Source organism: Crinia signifera, chromosome 6, assembly GCF_055691185.1.
Source record: "Crinia signifera chromosome 6, ASM5569118v1, whole genome shotgun sequence".
NCBI classification, from domain to species: Eukaryota; Metazoa; Chordata; class Amphibia; order Anura; family Myobatrachidae; genus Crinia; species Crinia signifera.
In genome coordinates this window covers 148,657,656-148,679,209 of record NC_139222.1, presented here as the reverse complement: position 1 = coordinate 148,679,209, position 21,554 = coordinate 148,657,656, and the positions used below count along the sequence as shown (strand labels likewise).

Sequence of the window (21,554 nt, the reverse complement as noted above, 5' to 3'; positions counted from 1 at the left end):
CAGAACTGCAGTATACACCGTAATACCAGCAGAATTAGTCTAGCTGTTTCCTGGGAAAAGCAGGCATGTAAAACGTATGAGCTCTCCCATAAAAAGATTTCATTCACTATAGGCTGGATCTAAATTTACAGTAACATTTATGGATCACAGTATTTGTATGCAAATTAGGAGTTAATTTACAGTCAGTTTAGAATAATGTAACATCACTGCCAAGAATAACAATCCACCCCTTTGTTACGCATGGCATGACCACTACAATAACAGACATTTATCTCCTGCATCTGTAAACTAAAAATAGGTTTGGGAATGAGAAAAGATTATGGATTTCTGCCAACACAAAAACATTCTTTTAAAAAACAAAAACGAAAACAAAAAACCAATGCTCACAAGCTCAATAAACTGGCTAGACCATTATGCAAAGGTAGTTCACTATCCTTGCATATCATTGCCTATTCTCTCCATAGATTGTAAGCACCTGTAGCATGAAAGGAGTTCCTACAGTATCTCTAGGTCAGACTGATAATATACAGTTTATTCTGTTACAGTAGTTTCCAATATTAAGTGCAACAGACTAATATCTGCTATAAAAATCAAATACAAAATTAAATAGATAAACTTACCAAGGGAATCAGTGAACAATATATACGGTCTACATCTAAGTACGCCATTGAAACTGTAGACTGTTTCGGCTAGTCAACAAAAACAATGCAAGCATCCAGTAACAAACATTTGTAATGCAAGACCAGTCTGGATTAGTTATACTAATAGGATTCCAGCCTTTAAGACGGATGACAGGTCAGTGGAAATTAGCAGACTACGTGTATCCATTACGCATTATGTAGAAGCCACTGTGTAAATATGGTTTAAGATGCATACCATATAAAATACACCTGTACACACCTAAAATAGGCTTTAAAATTCCCATACGCAAGCATCTGCAGTACCTGAGGTATGTTACCACACCATTAAAAGAAAACAAAACAATACATCTTCTGCACTCTAATTACACTATAAACTGTATTTACATTCAGGCAAATGTTGGTTCCAAAATATTACAGTAATTTGTAAAGCAGACCAGCTAACATCCCATTCTGGCCAGTCTCTACATGGATATGCATACTTTGCAACTAGGCATCATGCAGATTATAAATTGGTAGCAGTAGATGATTGCACAAACAATGAATGTATTGTACATACAGTACCAGATACCTTTCTGATAGTTTTATGGCAGAGTGGGGAAGGGGATGTATTAAGCCTGGAGAAGAGATAAACTGGAGATAAAGTGAAAGGAGATAAAGCACCAGCCAATCAAACCTCAACTATCATTTTCAAACACAGTTCATTGGCTGGTGCTTTATCTCTGCTCCGGGCTTAATACATCTGCCCCTATGTGTGAAAGCTCCAGCACTATTTTTAAATGCCATATTAATCACCTTCCAGACCGCTGACCAGTAAATCCAGTCATTTGGAAGCCAAAACAATTTGTAATGTGGTGGTTTCAAACTGCCATTTGGGAAAACTTCCCATTAAGCCTACACAACCAGACATTTCATCAAACTTTGAGATGCGGCCTTCCTACAGTTTAAAGTTTTAAGGCTCACTTTACTATTAGCTAATGTGCATGATCTGTCTGTCCAAGCTGCTGGATTGGACAACATATCATCTAATGCAGGGGCTCTCAAAACTATATTTCTCTGGGACCCAGTGAGACAATAAAAATTACAGGATGCCAGCAAGTTACTACAGAATGGCCACCACACGGGTGGTCAGCAGACCACATATGCATGGCAATATTGTGGAGGCACAAAACGATGGGAAGAGTCTGAAGTAGCAGACAGTTTAGCTGATTTTTCAGACTCCTTTGACCACTGGCTGAGAGATTAGTCATCACCCTGACTGTCAGCAACATGGAGTCTCGACCCATTACCAAGATAGTCGGGACCCGTAGAGAACCTCTAGTGTAATGTACACACAGCCTTAGACACCTTTCAGTACCTAATGAAATATATCTGTACCACTGGATATCACAGTTGGATGACCACAGCACAGAAGGAATATGGACATAAAGATCAGACCTTCCTAATCGGCACAAGCTCTTTCCACCAGAAGGACAAATTATGCATACACTGGTAAATTTGAAAAAAAAACAAAAAAACTGCTGAGTGGGATCAGTTTTTAACTGTTACAAAAGTTTATTTTTATATAATGATTGATAGAATGTTTTTAATTCTTGTTCATCTTTACTTACTGTATGTCTTTCTAGACTTTTTGTATGAACACTAACTACAAAAATGCAATCCATTCTGGAGCACACTGTACTAATTTAGGGGCACTATCATCACAAGTACTGACAAATTATTGGTCCATTCACTAACATGGCAAGTTAATCGAAGAGAACACTTCTAGAATACTTGTACAGAGTATATAATCTTTTCCTCGTTCTCATGTTATTCCAAAATGATTTCCCCGCCTAGTTTACATACCTATTATTAATTCTAAAAATAACCAGAGCTTTTACAAACTAGCTCAAACCTCTGCTGAACATTTCTACAGGGAGCAGAAAACTTGAATGGAAGAAGCAGCAATTCTTACCTGCCCATCAAAGTCTTCAAAGCTACGGCCAGTAGTCTGAGGGGAAAAAAGTAAAAGGGTGAAAAACAGATCTTAAGATTTGAGAAAAAACATTTCACAGTGAGTCATAAGACTGTATAGTATATTCTGGCAATAGTTATAGCTAAATGGGTGGTCAACATGATCACTTATCCCTCCAAAGTACCCCCCAACACACACACCATTGCCTAACAAAATGATTTAAGACTGATCACTTTGGTATAATGCAATTGTTCTTGCATTAGTAGAACAAGCACACAACACAAATAGCAATCCAAAATGATGTACTGTACCAGTGCACCACTGACACAAGAACACAGAAGAAATGGACAGAACGGCATTTGTTTTAAATCAAGTTAAAATGAATGAAACCATGTATTCTTACATAAGAAGCTATTGTTTGCAGCATGCAGTGTAAAAGGTAACTAGCAGTAAAAACCCTTTCCATATGCAAGATAGATTATTAAGAAATTTGGGTACTTGTGTATTAGCACGGCACCCACTTTAACTACAGTACGTACGTTAACGTTCTATTACCATGCGATTTTACCCTTCCCGCCCGTGATATTCCCGCCCCCTGGCACATCTGTGCTCCTGTCCTGTTCTTCCCTTCCTCTACTTCATCTTTAGTCTTCTCGACAATTTTGACACCTACTTCTGAACTTATGCGGATTTTAGTTCTACCAGCTATACCCCTATTTATGCTGTATTTTAATCAACACACCTTGTAATTAGTTTATTGTTTGCTATGTACGGCGCTGCGGACACTTTGTGGCGCCTTATAAAATAAACGTACAACAACAACAAGCAGAATTTCACTCTGAGGTGATTTTGTGAGGAGATAAGAGGTATTCGAGAGCTACAGTGATTTCCTGGTGTTTCAATGAGTTTTGATAGGATTTGAACGATTTCCAGTGTTTCTTGCGATGGCAGCATCTTCTGTGACCCTGTTCACACTGCCGCAGAGTGAGGAGGACGCTGTTCGCGTTTTACAGGAGCGTCACCTGCTGCCAGTGACTGCAACATGCAGTAATTGACACCCCATGAGGTTGTCCATAAAAAGGAGTGTATGTGGAGGTGCCACATCAAGAACTGTCGGCAAGAGGTGAGCCTGAGAGCGAGGCATTTCTTCCCGGGGTGCCGCTTGCCATTGTTGCTGAGGTTCATTTACTCCTGGTCAGAGGAGATGACCTCAATTGATTTCTGTGACCGGGAGCTCAACATGCAGTACTTTATAATGCCTGGATGCGGGAGGCATGCTAAATGGATTTGATTGGGGGCCGCGGACAAATAGTCGAAGTTGAGGAAAGACAATTTGTAAAAAGGCACAGCAACGTGGGACGCGTTTTACCCCAACAGTGGGTGTTTGGAGGAATCTTGCGTGAGACGGGCCAGTGCTTCTTGACCCCAGTGCCGGAACGGGACATTAGCACCCTGATCGCCGCAATAAACGCGAATATTGAGCCCGGAACAACAATTTATGGCAGCACGAAGGAACTATAACGGGCTGGATACCACCATGCGTGTGTGAATCACAAATATAACTTTGTGGCTCCAGAAAGCGGAGTACACACGCCAACGATAGAGCGACTTTGGGGAAGTGTTAAATAGAGGAATAAGCGCCATCGTGGTACTGCTCGCCACCACTTAGAATCTTATATGTAAGAGTTCATTTGGCAAAAATGCCTGGCAGGTGATAACCCATTTGAGCGCATATTACATGCCTTAAGTCTGCTACCCGAAGCGGATTGACTTTTTAATTTCTGTTTTTACTGTAATTGTTATTGGCCTATCATTGCCACTTTTATTGTTCATTATTGATGCTAATAATTGTTCTATTATATTTAATCGTTATATCTTCACTAAATTCATACAGTTATTCGTTAACACATGTTGTCATTACTCTGTCAGGTGAATGATATTGCTGGTGTCAATGTGTCCCCAACATCCACGTCATCCCGAAGCGTGGCGAGCGCAGCATGCCCCGGGAGGAGCGGCGGAACGCGTCCGCCCGACCTTTTCATACCCCCAACTATCCACATCGGCGCGGAGTTGACTTTATATAGTGTGGCGAGCGCAGCCCCGTGAGGGGATGCGTAATGCATGTAACATAATACGTGTCCCCTCTTGGGCCCGCGTAATACAGGTTACATAATTATGTAATATGTATTACACGTCCCCTCGGCGGCTCGACACTATATAAAATCAACTCCACGCCGACGTGGATAGTGGTATAGCACACTGAAATTACATGATTGTATGTGCAATCAGAACATTATAAATATAGGATGCGATAAAAAAAAAAAAAAAAAAAATCACATCCGATTTTTTATCGCACCGCATGCCATACAATAATGGCATGTGAGCGATGGGATTTTTTATCACACCCTATCTTTTTAATGTATTCACTGACATAGAGAAGTGAATACATTACATACAATAATCGCATGCCATACAATAATGACATGCAATGCGATTTCACTACCCTGAATAGCCCACTACGCAAATAACGTAGTGGACGCCGTGATAATACACAAGTACCTAAATTTGTTATTTGCATGTATCAAATAAGAAAGGAGATAGACAAGTTCTGCATTTTGAAATTGCAGCTTTGTTGCATAATGATTACCTTTAGATTTTAACAGTACACTACTACTACTACTGTTTTTTTAATTGTGCAAAACACACTGGGGTAAATTTACTAAGATGGAAGTTCTATGTCACAGGGGATGTTGCTATGGGCAACCAATCAGATACTATCTATTATCTTCTAAAATGTGCTAAATAAAGAATTTGATTCTGATTGGTTGCCCATAGCAACATGCCCTGTGACATAGAACTCCCATCTTAGTAATTTTCCGCATTGCATTAAAAAAAAAAAACACCCACCACACCCATTTAGTCTTACCTTGTCATTGAGGAGAGGTTTTATCTCAGTCAGCTGGACATCCTGCAACTCTTCCATTTTTATGAGCAATTACTTGGAACCAAATCTGTACAGTTACAAAAAAGAAAATGAGACTGCATTAGACTAGTGGATGAGCTTTACTTGTGTTGAAATAAACAGACATGGGAAACGGTACATGATTTAAACTCCTTGGCCATCCTAGACCAACTTTCATCCAACTAGTTGGTTGGACCAAAACTCTGGTACTGTATGGGGGTAAATGCCAATAAGCAATTTGCTCACAAACTCAGGAGAATGGACAAAAACATTCAGTGACATTGTTTAAATCAAATAGGTCCAACTACAGTACATTGTCTGAGTGACAGTTGTCCATTTTCAGATTTGGGAAACAAATGACTTAATTAAAAATTACATTTGATCCAGTACCAGGTTTTTATTCCATCCAACCAACTAGTTGGATGGTTGGAGGAAAGTTGGTCTGATGTGTGGCCAGTAGTATTTTTTTTAAAATCAATCCACTATTTACTGTTATCAGCAGTAAGTGTCCGAATACAATGTTTTATGAAGGGATGCTTGCATTAAAAAAAAAAAAAAAAAAAAAAAAAAGGGAGTTCGCAGCACAACATTCTGTGATTTACATTTATATATAAAATACCTGCACTATTAAATTAATGGTTTAAATATATGCAGTCTTTTTTAATTTAATAAGATTGGATGATACAGTTCACCAGTATATATGCTGCCGCCTCAGATATGTAGAGGTGATAAGTCACCAGCAATCCCACATGAACTCCTCATGAATCTTTGTATCACACTTTACTACTCTGAATTGAAAAGTAAAACCTCCATGGCTAGAACTTTTTTTTTTGTGAACAGATAAGAACTCTTTTTTTGTACATGATAACTCAGTTGATCCCCTTTCATCTTTGGGAAGAGGGTTGCAGCGCATGCCGTTCAAGGAGGTTCTGCCACGACTGGCACCCTGCAACTTCCACCTCTTCCAAAAGATGAAAGAGCACCTTTATGGTCAACACTTCAACTCTGAGGACGAGGTGAAAGCGGAGGTTCGGTCCTGGTGTCGAAAAGTGACTAGTGCATTACATAGTGGATAAATGGAGTTATGTAAAACACACACACACACACACACACACACACACACACACACACCTTATAGCCATGGAGGCATTACTTTTCAATTCAGCCTCTAATATATTCTCTGTTCTTCTCCGGCTGGAACAAGTAAGTTAATTGCTGGTGGGTAGTAGTGGCTAGCATAGGCGAATCTAGAATTATGGTAATGGGTGGTCCTAGATCCAGACATAACAGCAGGGGGACCTTTGCGCGGCATAGCCGCGCAGCAAAAAGGGGGTGTGGCCTCATGGAAAGGAGGCGTGTCATCACAAAAAGGGGTGTGGTATTACACTTTAGACCATACACAGTAATGCCCATTACACATTTTAGCAAACTCCGTAATACCCATTACACATAAAGCCACAAGTTGTAATGCCAATTACACATAAGGACACACGCCATAATGCCCATTACACATTGTGCCACACATCATGATGCCCATTACATACTATATAACAAACCGTAATGCCCATTACATATTTGCCACATAAGTGCTGCTTACCTACGTGCTCATTGCTAGGGGGTTCTTGCATGATGGCACCATAGTACCCATTACACATGATGCCGCACACCATAGTACCCATTACACATGATGCCGCACACCATAGTACCCATTACACATGATGCCGCGCACCATAGTACCCATTACACATGATGCTGCCCACATAACGTCCCTTACACATGATGCTGCACACATAATGCCGCTTATACATGATGCTGCACACCGTAATGACCCTTAGACATTAAGCCACACATTATGCGTAATGCCCCCACATACCGCCACTTGTAGCGTCCCTTAAGCAATGCCCCCAAAAGTGCCACTTACTGTAAATTTCTATATGAGCCTTCGCTGCTGCTGCAGGGAGAGATGGAGAGCGGTGCAGCTGCTTCTATGGGGAGAGGAGCAAAGCGCAGCGCAGAGCACGCTCCCACTCCCCTCCTGGTGTCCCATCTAGCTGAGTAGACATTTTAAATATTGTGCGCGCTGTTATTGTGCGTGACGTCGGGGGAGCACGTCGGGCACCGGCACCACATGATTAAAGGGGGGGCGGGCTGAGGTGAAAGCGGGGAGACGAATTGGAGCGGAAGCTGCAGGGGTGGCAGTCATTGACAGCTGGGCAGAGAGCAGGGGGCTGCCCGGCTGTATTTAGAGCACTGCAGGTCACGGCTGTTTGAAATAATACCCCTTTCACAACAGAAAATGCAGGGATTTACCCGGGAATATGGTCCCAGGATCATGCAGGGACATTCCCAGGCTAACCCCTTATACACCAGCATAGTCCCTGCATTTTCTGGTGTGAGGGGGAGACAACCACTCCCCTCTCCCTACCCCCCTTTAACCAACCAGCTATATCTTTGGAACCAACTGAATCATTTACATGAGACCAGTATCATAATGAAGAACTTTTGAGTTGGCTTCGAATGATTTTGGTCCTGTGAAACTGGGCTGTTTGGTTCCAGAGAAATCTGCCCTCAAAGAACATAAACAGTCATGAAATTACATTTAAGAAATGGAAAAAAAAAAAAACGGTTTAACCTCAATATCCCTGGAACCAATTAACCCATATGGATCCAGCCTGGTATCAGATTGAAGGCCCAGCGATTTGGGTTCGACTGAGATCAACCTCGAGCTTCAGTGATGACGAAGGGGGAACTGGCAGCCGTTGAACTGGGTGGGGGTCGGAATTAGCGGGTCCCATGTTATCCTATAGGGAAAACATTCAAGGTTTGCCTGGCCGTATCTCCGGTTCCCAGGGGGCTAGAGACACGGTCCTGGGCTCGTTGGAAAGCCCCATCCCTCAGCTATAAATTGGGCTAATGGGTGGTCCTGTGCACCCCCGGACCACCCCCTAGATTCGCCTATGGTGGCTAGAAACAGGCCACCTGCACTCACTAACATATGGAGGAGACAAGAAATCCAGGAACAATCTAGTTAGATTGCAGTGATGTGCTTTGAACCGGAACTACTAGACATACTTTTGCCGAATGCGTGTTTGGGACAGGCATAGTTTGGTTAGTAGGTGTATGCATACTTTATATAAAACTTTATAGCGTTGCAGTAATAACGTTTTCCACAAGCTTGTTCATTAGGTCAGCCCAAATAGCATTGTCAATCTAGCATTTAGAAGAGTGCCATACCTAATCACCACATGACTCATTCTGCATTACCACCTGTAAATTATCAAGCAACTTGTTAGTATAGGAATACTGAACAACAGGAGTGAATTGAGGTATAGAAACAGCCACCCTCACACTGTGGAAACAGTGCTCAGATCCTATTTTTCTAACATGCACACAAGATTCCATATAGCCTTCATGCTTGTACTAATCCTGTATAGATCCTGTACAGTACACTATTAAACCAGTGAATTTGAATACCCTGCCCTACGTCAGTCATTAAATAACCATGAATCTTTCATTCCCTTGGGACGTGGGGGAGTAAAGTACTTTCATGAAAGATTTATGCCACCTTCCATGTACAATTCAAGGACATACATAGGCAGGGAGCCCAACAAAAGCTCTCTAGAACAAGCACAACAAGGGAGATTAACTAGAGACCATTCCATAAAATGCTGTACAGTTTATCAATAGTTGCTTGTATTAGACTTACTGTACATTTGTAAAAAAAAAAAAAAAAAAATACTGTACCCTTCCCAAATACATACAAAGAAAACCTTCTGGGAAAACATAATAAACTTTTTTAGCCACAAATCCATGGAACTACATCATACTTGCCTACCCTCCCGGAATGGCCGGGAGGGTCCCACAAATCGTGTCCCCCTCCCGGTCCCCCGGGAAGGGGGGCAAGTCTCCCGCATTTCCCTACAGCCCCGGCTCCCCCTCTCCACGCGGTCTAAAAACTATGACTTTCGCGGGTCCGCGGGGAGGGGGCGGGGCTAAATGACGCAATTCGCGGCATTTTTAGCCCCCTCCCCCCACGGACCTGCAAATTGAGGCTTCAGCCTGTCATGGGGGCGGGGCTTGATGACATCACCCGTGCCCCGCCCCCAAAACGAAGCCTCTACCTGCCCCCTTTCACTCCTCTCCAGGCTTCCCCCGGAAAGGAGTATGCCAAAGTCGGCAAGTATGAACTACATTCATTAGAGGCTCCATGTAGCCACAGCAACCAGTTTAGTTTAAATAATGATGCTGAAATTTCATTTGCAGGACAGTCTGCAGTTTGAAAACCAAGTAAGAACAACTCCACTGCACTCAGTCATATAGCAATACACATTTGAAAGGAAAAAAAAAAATATTGATACACAGATTATGTGGTATAGCCTGTCAGCATTGAGCCGGATTACAGGTTTTGGACAGAATAAAAATCGGTAGCATCATCTACGGGCAGCCCCATGCTGCTAGTCTCCCGCCTGCGGGGAGTCCAAGCCCCCAAACTGTGACCCCACCCCAAAGACCCATCTACATCCACCAAAATCCTAACTCCCCCCTTGCCACCTGATGTGTCCGGACTAAAGAGGTTCTGAATACAATTGATGTTCTACCACAACATCAGTCAGAAGCTGTGGTTTTCATTCTCTCCCCCCTTGAAACAGGCACTGCTATGGGGCAACTAGGATGAGTAATCAGAATAGCTGCCCAGGCTGGTGAGGGATCTTAACTGCACAGCAGCATTTCAGACTCCCACTGATAGTCAGCAATGATTGATGGGAGATTCCCTTATGCTCCAAGTTTGTAGTGTACGATTGTATATTTTAAACAATTTAATTAAACATATCTGCAGGACATACCCTGGATGAGGACATGGCACTTTAAGAAAAAAAAACACACACACACACCTCCCACAGCTAAATTCAGCCTTGTGTACTTGGTATCTTATTTTCTGAGAGTGCTGTGCCACCTCCTGTCTGTGATCAGGGCAGGCGACAGGGGGGGGTCAAGGGGGACAAGTGTGACGGGCCCCAGAGATCTTTAGGGCCCCAGAATTTCCATGACCCAGCACGGCCACTACCTGTAGTAGCTGGCCTGTCAGTGACCTTTGGGGCCCGGCCGTCTACTGTGCACCATCTGTTTTTTGGCTGAGTCTGACTGACTCACTGTGTGCCACTGCCGTCTACTGTGTGTGCACCCTGCCACTCGGTGCGCAGAGCCATCTACTGTGTGTGTGCGCATGGCCTGGGGCTGCAGGCGCAAAGACGTACCCACCGCTGGTGCTGTGGCCTCAGTCTCTGGCTCCTGTACTTTTACTGCGCATGCATGTGTCGTATGTTCCACACTCTGTGAAAGACCTGCGCTGCCTGCTCGTAGTGCTAGGCATTCTTTTGTAAAAGTGACAGGCCAGCAGCAGCCAGAAGCCAGCAGGACGTAAACGAGAGAAGTCCACACCTGAAAGCAGGTTCTGGAGCAGCAAAAGGTTAAATGAGGCTCATGCAAAAGAGCGTTGTGTGGATTTGGGATTAGGTGGGGCCCCCAGAAATATCATTGTACAGGGCCCCAAGATTTCTGTTGCCATCCCTGTCTGTGATATCCAGTAGAAACGCACGCATACACATAAAACACTACAGTTCAACAGCTTGGGGGAGGGTGGGGGGTGTCACCCAGATATTTGTTTGAAATATAAGTGGATTGCTTGCTAAATGAATAGAACATGTAGTCAGGACATTTTGTTCTTCAAACTTTGTTTTTGTCAAAGAATGCTCCTTTTGCAGCATTGCAGACCTTTGCCATTCTAACATTTAGGGCCTTATTCTGGTCTGTGCGGACGGAGCTGAATATGCGGGCAGGACCGTGCGTCCTAAACCCCACCTTTCGTACGGATCGCTCACTCCGTCCGAATGCGGTAAGAAGCTGTCCGAACGGACCGCAAGTGTATTTCTCATGAATACACCTCCTCCATCTCAGGGAACCTCCCCCATCATTCGATGATCGCAGACCATCGAATGCAGGACCGAGTGGTCAGGCAGCTCCCGCAACCTCAGACCACACGGGCATTTCTCCGTACAAAAGCAGGGATCTGGGCGGGCAGCTGACATCCGGCAATGTCATATGTCCGCCCCCATTACCATACGTACGCCCAGCATTTTCATGGGAACGCCCATGAAACGCGGGGTGTAAACATATGGTAGTGAGCCCAAACAGCCCTTCACGCCCCTCTCCACCCCTTGTTCGTAGTGTACACATTTCATGCGGAATTTGGACGTGCGTCCCATTCGCAGATACGCCTCTGCACATGCGCAGACACAAAACATCGGCGGACCGACCGCACGCGGACATTACCGCACCAACCAGAATAAGGGCCTTAGTTTGTTGAGATAGGTGGATATTCAATCTGGGCCACTATTTACGACGAGGGAAATAGTGGTGAACACCTATGCAATGCTGTCTTTCGACAGCATTGAAGAGGCAGATAGACAGAATGGGCCCGACTTTAAAAGCAGTCGGGCCAGTTTTGTCGATTTTGGCCGTGAATAGTCACGAACACAGCCGAATAGCGACAATCTACGGCCGTTTACGCAGACATGCCCCCTTTTCGCAGATCGTGAAGTGGGACATTGAATCGCGCCTGCCGATCTGCGGTCCAACAAAATGAAAACAGGCCAGGGTCACGGCTGTTGGGCCAGATCGACAGTCATGACCCGGGATTGAATACCCCCCCATAATCTGAAAAAGTTTCACCCCATGCTTCCTGCAGCACTCCTACAAGTCGGATTGGCATGATGGGCACTTCTTGGGTATCATACAGTCAAGCTGCTCCCACAACAGCTCAATGGGGTTGAAATCTGGTGACTGCACTGCCCACTCCATTACAGACAGAACAGCAGTTGCCTGCTTCTTCCCTAACAGTTCGTGCATAAATTGGAGGTGTTTTGGGTCATTGCCCTGTTGGAGGAGGAAAATGGCTCCAATCAAGTGCTGTCCATGGGGTATGGCATGGCAAAATGGAGCGATCGCCTTCAAAATCCCTTTTTACAAATCTCCCACTTTACCATCACTCAAGCAGCCACAGACCATTACATTACCTCCTCCATGCTTGACAGAAGGAGTCAGGCACCAATCCAGCATTTTTCACTTGTTGTGCATCTCACAAATGTTCTTCTGTGAGATCCAAACCCCTCAAGTTACTCTGTTCATAACACTCCCCCCCCCCCCCCCCCATCTTCTGTCCAATGTCTGTTCTTTTGCCCATATTAATCTTTTTCTTTTATTGGCTAGTCTCAGATATGGCATTTTCTTTGCCACTCTGCCTATGAGACCAGCATCCCAAAGTCACCTCTTCACTGTAGACATTGACGTTTTGTAGGTGTCATTTAATGAATCTGCCAGTTAAGGACTGGTGTGGCATCTATTTCTCAAACTAGAGACTCTAATGTACTTGTCTTCTTGCTCAGTTGTGCACTGGGTCCTCCCACTTCTTTCTACTCTGGTTAGAGCCTGTTTGTGCTGTTCTCTGAAGGTAGTAGTACACATCTTTGTATAAAATGTTCTGTTTCTTGGCAATTTCTCACATGGAATAGCATTCATTTTGAACAAGAATTTCTCATGTAAAAGTTGTTTTTCTGTATAAATCGAACCCACAAATGTGATGCTCAAGATACTCAACTAGCTCATAGGAAGGCCAGTTTTATATCTTCTCTAAAAAACAAGCATTTTTAGCTGTGCTAACATAATTGGAAAAGAGTTTTGTAATCACCCATTAGTCTAACGCGATTAGCAAACATAATGTTCCATTAGAACACTAGAGTGATGGTTGCTGGAAATGGGCCTCTATATACCTAAATAGATATGCCTTTAAAAAAAAAACAAAAAAAAAAACCCAGATGTTTGCATCTAGTATAGTCATTTACCACATTAACAATGTATAGTGTGTATTTCTGATTAATTAAATGTTATCTTCATTTGGGGGGGGGGGGGGTGCGAGTGCTTTTCTTTAAAAAATAAGGACATTTCTAAGTGACCGCAAACAATTTTTTTTCCTCTCAACCACCTAATTCAGTTAACCGGAATATTGGTTTAAGGAATCACACTAGATGAGTTTCACTACAGAGACCAGGCCCTGCAGATTATTATGAAATAGCTGCCGACAACTGGGCTTCTAAGAAGAAGAGGAATTCTTCTTAGAAATGGGAGGGACAACAACAAAGTTAAGCTGTGTACACACGGGGGCGATAGGGGCTGAAATCGCTGGAAATATGGTCGCAGGCGACCATATTACCAGTGATGGAAGTGTGCCCCAGCGATAAATCGCCTGATGCACGCTCCCGTTTTCAGCCACGTTCTAATCGCTGGTGTTGATTACCTCTGCGGCACCGCCTGGCAGAGGTTCCCTTTCATCAGCGACCATCTCTGGTCGCTGATGAAAAGGAGAAACTGAGCAATATATCTTCCCCGTGTGTGCGGGGCTTTAGGATTTAAACTTTTCATTACTGCGAAGGCCACACCCAGCTACTTCTTGATGTCAGCCAACAGACAATTTTCTGCATTGGTTTTGGCTTGCAATAAGTCTTCCAGTGTATTATGCACACAAAAGTACTCCGATTCTTCTATTACCTAGAGCTTGGGTAGCTAAGTCTAGAGCTACAGTTAATGTTTTCCAGATCTCCTCACAGAGGGCCTTATTCTAGTTCATTCGTTCTGACAAAATCCTTCTTAGATGGACAAAACCATGTGCACTGCAGGTGGAGCAGATGCAAAATGTGCAGAGAGAATTTGAGTTATTTTGCTTCTGTGCAGGGTAAATACTGCCTGCTTTATTTTTACACTGCAATATTGATCTTACTTTGAAGTAAAACCAAGGCTATTTTTCAGCAGGCTCCAGCAGGAACTGTTGCCCTTATTCTAGTTCACTCTGACAAAATATTTCTTAGATGGACAAAACTATGTGCACTGCAGGTGAGGCAGGTGTAAAACCATACCCAAATCTAATCTCTGCACAAGTAACACCTGCCTCACCTGCAGTGCACATGGTTTTGTCCATCTAAGAAATATTTTGTCAGAAAGAGTGAACTAGAATAAGGGCCACAGTTCCTGCTGGAGCCTACTGAAAAATAGCCCTGCGTAAAACCCCACCCAAATCTAATTCTCTCTGCATAAGTTACATCTGCCCCCCTACAGTGCTCATGGTTTTGTCCAACTAAGAAGAATTTTGTCAGAAAGAGTGAACTAGAATAAGGCCCAGAATCACAAGTGAAGGGGATCTTTTAAAATGTGTTAGTGAGTAATGAGTGCACCTTTGTAGCAGCTAGGTTGTCTGGAAAATGGGATCTGTTGGTAGCTCTTGAGGACTGGAGTTGGCTACCACTGACCTAGAGTATAGTCATAAAACCCACAGATAGATAAGGATTTTAAAGTGCAATTCTCCCATAAATACAACAGCCTAAAAGATTAGTACATTAATTCTGCTGAAACAAAAAGGCAGTAAACCATTAAAAAAAAAAAAAAAAAAGTCTATGGAATTGCTAACCATTGCAAGTGAAGCCAGAAAATATAGATGACCGCCAGAGCCATTGCAATTTCCTCAGCAACTGTATATACACATACAAGCTATGCAGGCTAGTCCGTATTAGTGACCCTCGCCCCAAGGTTTCTCGGTGTACACAATCACAGCTGAAGGCAAAAAAGAAAAAAAAAGGGGGGGGGGGGGGTTAGAAGGAAGAAGTGGTGGAAGGAGAGCTCTGCAAATGACAGAAGCTACAGTATAACTCAGCTGTGAATCCGATCTGAACGACATTATAGGAAACTGCTTACTTTGTTTTTCCAACCACACGGTCACATGCTTTCGAGCCCAAAGTACAGTCTGAATCACAGACCTGGGAATACCCAGAGTCCACCACCTCAGCTTTTGGGTTCAGAGTTCTGGAGCTATACAAAGGGAGCGGATTACAGATTCTTATCAAAACAAGGTCCATTTGATGCTCACCCCAACAACAGACGAGCTGCCTGAAAATCTGTGTCTATAACTCCCATTCTTCTGGATGACGATTTTGGTAATCTGCCTCCTGTCTGATCCGGGGAGGACAACTGATGAAAATTGCTGTGGCATACTGTTTGGCCCAGAGGAGAATGTGACTAATCGCATGGCTTAGAATACTACCTTTTTGTATGCTAGCACTGTGGTATTGTCTGGCTACTCGAACTGCCTGACTAGGAGTAGAGTAAAGAGACAGATGAAGGGCATTGCATACCACCAATATTTACAGAATATTGATTGGCAGGGATGATTCCTGATAAAGACGACCACCCCTGGAACTCACTGCCCTAGTCACCACACACCAACCTCAGAGACAGGCAACCATTGTGAGAACCCCAGTGCCATATGCCAAAAGATGCATTTCTAGAAGGTAAGAGGTCTGCAGCCACCGGAGTAAGACCTGCATATTGCGGACTAGGTGATTTAGCCTTATGTGACCCCCATCCACTGGGAGAGGAGATCCAGTTGAAATGGTTATGAATGAAAATGAATGTACTGGATAGCTTCGAATGTAGTCACCATCTTGCCCAGCTGGGCAAGAAATTCTGCTTTTCTGTTAACTTCTCTTTCCGTAGTGTACTGTAGTATTGGTCCAGTCCAGGTTTGCACAGAAATGCCAAAGTTGGAGAACTAGCTTGCCAAAATCCTGAATTGCCAGAGCCTTGTTATGTGTAAGTAAGACATTCTAAAGCACTGGATTAAAGTTCCTCACTAGGAACGGAAACCTTGGAGTTAGTTCCAGGTACAATTTCAGTAAATTGATCATCCATCCATGCTCAATCAGGACCAGACGATTTGAGGCAACGTCCTGTAACAGCCTCTCCCTTGACTAAAACTTTATGATGATACCCCAAGTACAAAAAAAATAAATAAATAAAAAAAAAAAGTAAAATAAAATATATAATATAAATACATACACTATATGCACTTTTGGCAAGCACACGTCCTGAGGAAAAAGCCTACACTGCTTTGAAACGTCGACCAGACCATGCTTTGTATCACTGCTTTAAATTGATAACAATTTGGATACAACCTGTTGCCCTGTGAGTGCTGCCTGTGTTCTATAGGGGTTATACACTTCTGGGAAACTAGACATACATACACCCCATATGTACTCGAGTATAAGCCTACTTTTTCAGAACATTTTTTATGCTGAAAAAGCCCCCCTCGGCTCATACTCGAGTGAGGGTCCCACTTGAGTCAATAAGTTTTTCCAGTTTTTTTGTTGTAAAAAATAGGTGCCTCGGCTTATACGGTACATATTTTTTTTAATAATAATAAGATGGTCACCCCTTTTGCATAGAGAAGCAACCTTTGTGAACACTTGTGGTGCAGATGATCGATCAAATGTGAGTGACTGGGATTGGTAGAGAGAATCCCTTACTGCAAACCTGAGGAACATCTGGTGAGGTTCCCAGATTGGAATGTAGAGAAAGGCATCCTTGAGATCTAGGGAGAAAAAAAAATTAAAAAACTCCTGCGCTTCCAGCCTGCAAATTATTGACTGGGCGGTATTCCATGTTGAATTTCAAACACTTTTTAGAAATTGATTTAGGGATGGATACCGGTCTGGTAAGACGAACAGCTTTGGATAAAACCCATTTCTGTTGGTGGGGCAGCAGCAGCCCAGACGTCAAAAGATTTGTAACTGCCTCCTGTAATACCACGCTCGACTTCTGAAACTGGTAAACCTGAGGCGAAGAAGAAACTATGGAGGGGGCTGGAAAAGAACATCTATTTTGTATGCAGGGTGACCAAGCTTCACACCCATGGGTCTCAAAGGTTTTCCTCCCTAAATCTCTCTGAATTTCAACAGACAGTCTCCCATTGTAGGGTCCCCCTGGTAGGAGGGAAGCCGGTCATGAAGTAGGTTCGCTAATAGACGTAGGCTCCGAATATCCTGAAACTGTTGTTATGGATTCACCTCTGGTACTCTTAGAGGTGGAAGAGGAGCCTCTGGCTCTACCGCTAAATTTAGAGGTTGCCCAAAATAAAAGAGCCCAGATTAGGACTTTCTGGGAGCTGGGGATGCGGAAGACTGATTGCCACCTGTAGCTTAAGGATCCAACTTATTCAGTTCAGGGCTGAATACAGTGCCTAAAAAAAAAAAAAAAAAAAAAAAAAAAAAAAAAAAAAAAGGGAAGAACCTAGACCACTCTCTTGGATTCTATTCTAGACTGCTAGCTACTGGCGATGCCGTAAGGCTCTATGGGCTGAAATTGCCAAACCAGATAGCAGTCTCTGGAAGCATCTCCTAAGTACACAGCATATTTGCATTTATGCTCTGCTAAAGTGACAAGCTCTGCTCGTGGGAGACCATCTTGTTACCCTAATGATAGCTGTTAAGCTGAGGCCTCTATGGCCTTGTTAACCAAGGAGTCAAAGAGAACAGGACCGAAACTATCCCTGCTGCTGTGTAAATAGACGTCAGGGTAGTTTCTAATTTATGAACTGCCAGTTCCTTCAGCGAGGTAGCCCCCAGAAGAGGCAAGTATCTTTTTCGATGACAGAGAGGGCATGGAAGGATCCACTGTGGGAGGAGTCTACCACTGTACTGTGTCTGTGGGGAAAAAAAAAAGAAAAAGAAGGAAGGTGGAGAAGACGGAGAGGCAAACCTCTTTGAAACCTAAATTTAAATTTTTAAAAATCAAGAGGTTAAAAGTAAACTTGTCCTCTCATTCCTGTGAGACTGGAAATGAAGGTGCCATGACCCTGGTCAGTCCCTCCACTAGCTAAAACCTGTGCCCAAGCCGGTTCTGGGGTCGAGCCATTTAAAAGATCTTGATGTCTCGCTGTCCCTCAAAGGATAAATCGGACATCATTGCTGCAAGTGTGAACACCCAAGCTGGGAATAGGTTCCTAGGCAGGATGAGCTACTGTACTGTAGAAACTGAGATCAGAAGGCTCACAAAATAGAAGGTTATGCTTTATGTAAACTTGATATTAAAAGTTTTTACATGTAAATATCGTCTGAAGTTTTTGATGCAGCACTTTTGCCTGTCACTCCCATCATGCTTTGTCATAGTTTTGCTATTAGGGAATGCTAAAACTATGGCAAGACATGCTGGGATGTGTAGTTTCACAACAGCTGGAGGGCCACAGTTTGGACATGCCTGCCCTACAGGGCTCAGCTCCAACCCCTGCTCAGTCAGAAGCACAGTAATCTGCTACGCTCACCACGCTTTGGGCTCGGTGGCTCGCCACACTATATAACATCAACTCCATGTGTAGTGGATAGTGGGGTTATGAATAGTTCAAAAATCGCATAGATCGGCCGATATCACATCCGATTTATATCGGGTGCCCTGAGACTACACAAGTACCAAAAAAAATAAAAAAATAAGAAACTGCTCACTGTAGGCTAAGGCAATGTTGCACATGGCAGGCGGCAAAGCTCACCTTAATCACCTCCCTATCCTCCACCCAGACTCCCTGCTAGTCAGGAAGCCAAGTAATATTCAAATGCTGACATGTTGGCAGGTGTGGACCAAAAGCTCAAGAAGTTGCATTCAGAAAACCCAAGACTGGCAACTCTGCAGCTGGGGACACAAAGATCAGCCTCCAGCTACAGTGCTGCCTACCTGTCCTCAAAACTGGTCTTGCAGCTAAAATGTCCTTAGATGAATAAAAGCTGGAAAAAGCCAAGAGAGTAACTGACTCACTAGCGCAATTCTAAAAAACTTATCTGGAGGTGTGGCATAAAGGAAGGGAGGAGGAGACAGTTACACTTACAAAATTTAAAGTGCCGGCTCCACTTGTCCACCTACCTATACCCCACTGTCAGACGCCTACAGTATCCCCTAGTCACAGTGGATGAAGGAGAAATTAGTTCACAGCAGACTAGTTGGCATATTTACAGCTCTGTTTACACTAAAAATTTGAATAAAGTGAGAACAGCTCTCTCACAATTCTACATCTGTCATTACACCTTAACTTTGCCACCTCGAAAACTTCTATAGTGGTTAGGCTTTGCTTCTTTTTATACTGCAAGTGAGACTCCATAGAAAGGGATTTTAATTGAAAAAAAAAAAATGGTAAATAGAAAAAAAATGTAACTTTTGCTGTAACAAAAGCTGCTTTGCAAACCAAGAAGCAGGACATTTTTTTTTTAGAAAGATTAAGATCACTGTTGAATTCAACTACATAACAGGAACATCCAGTGCTATCTAAGAGAACAAGATCAACAGTCTTTCCCAGGAATACATGCGTTCCCTGTGCTAACACAGAATTTAACAAAAGAACATCATTAAGTTAATTTGTTGCCATTCCTAATTGTGGATTTCTTTCACAAAACTAAAAAAGAATGTTTCATACAGTGAAGTAAATGAGTGTTGAAACCCCACAGGTTTCTCCAAGTTGCCTTTACCATGGAAACCAGCCACGGGATTTGGATATAATTGAGCTCCATCTGTGAGGATGCATGTTCCTTCCCTAAAACCATTAACAATATTTAGCAAAAGTCTATAAGAAATGCTGTATTTTGCATAAAATTTAATTGTCTCCATGATCATGTACAAAAGGATTGGTCTATAAAAAAAAAATATATAAAAAAAAATAAAAAAAAAAAAATTTTTCCCCCCAGGTTAAAAATAAAAATAAGGGTGGGTGGGTGCGTGCATTTTGCTGAAGATTATCTTTTCATATAGCTTTTTTTTTTTTTTTTTTTTTTTATTATGGAGCAATAGTTTGCTGGAACCTTTTAATTATTCAAATACAACTAGGAAGGAAAGTTATCATACTGTACGGAATTTGCCGCCCTGCCGATTACCAAATGAGCGTGCATGCGCACTCGCAATCCGTTTGTGTGACGGGACTATCCATCGCAGGCTGCTTGCACAGTTTTCCAAGAGTGCCATGGAAAAGGCAGGCAGTCCCCCGCCATTGGGAGGTAGAGCCACCTCATTCTCCACACGCCCATCGCAGCACTAAGTCCAGACTTACTCGGTGCTGCAACAAGAGGGAAAATCCATTTGATGGTGAGTGGATTTTAAGGTTTTTCTCCCTCAGGTGCTTGGCTGCTATCACATTTTAGCCATGCAAATGGAGAGGGGGGTGCCGGGGCAGCGTTTACCTGAATGCTGATCTCTGAAACCTTGCAGATCTGAAGCTCTGCATTGCTGTCCACATCAGAGCCTCTGACACTGGGGCTTTGATACATTTGGAAATGTGGTAAGAGCCCTGAATAGCATTCTTTTACTATATTTCTGCTTTAGTATATCCTGCTCATTATGATGATCCTCACATTGCACTTTTCCTTTATATACTGAGAAAATGGTAAGTAACCTTAATAGAATACACAGGGGTAAGGGTGTATTCATGGGCTGATTTAGGTGGGGGGGGGGTGCACCCAGTCACATACCCCCAAGTCATTTCTGACACTTGTTTTCACTTTAGCTGCCGCCGGAAAGTATTTACAGCTGGGCAGAGAGCGTCGAGTACCCGACAGTATTCAGTGTCAGAGAGCACTGCAGCAGCCCTTGATCCTGGCTCCCAATTTTTTTTTTATCTTGCGCTGCTGCGGCCACCTGTCGGGTCAGCAGCCAATCAGGAATGGTTGCTCCTGATTGGCTGCAGGTCCACGAGCAAGCTCCAATTGGCTCGAGGACCCAACAGGCAGACGGCCGTGGCAGCACAAAATAGCTGGGAGCCGGGATCAAGGGCTGCAGCAATGCTCTCTGACACTTAATACAGCCAGGTACTCAACGCTCTCTGCCCAGCTGTAAATTCTTTCCGGCGGCGGCTAGTTCATGTCAGTGTTAGCTGCTGGTGTGTAGAAACACACTAGCTCAGCCCTTCACAGTTATACGCGTCCCCTCGCGGGCTTCACAGGTGTCCGTGGCAACGCGGACACCTGTGAAGCCCGCGAGGGGACGCGTCTACCTGTGAAGGTATCCGCGGGGCTCGCTGCGCTCGCCACGCTTCGGGCTCGGTGGCTCGCTGCGCTCGCCACACTATTCTATTCTCACTCCACGCCCTAGT

General features: G+C 43.6%; 1 protein-coding gene across 2 annotated transcripts in view; it reads right to left on the bottom strand.

Annotated features, from left to right (window-relative positions):
* The window catches only part of NDRG3 (NDRG family member 3), a 42,939-nt gene that overhangs the window by 18,930 nt on the left and 2,455 nt on the right, over positions 1-21,554 (bottom strand). For both annotated transcript variants that reach the window (XM_083147583.1, XM_083147584.1), the window contains exons 2-3: positions 5,519-5,603; positions 2,593-2,628 (exon numbers count right to left, since the gene is read on the bottom strand). In XM_083147583.1, coding sequence (XP_083003709.1) covers positions 2,593-2,628; positions 5,519-5,575 — 93 coding nt within the window. In that variant the 5' untranslated portion in view covers positions 5,576-5,603. The remainder of the gene's footprint in view (positions 1-2,592; positions 2,629-5,518; positions 5,604-21,554) is intronic.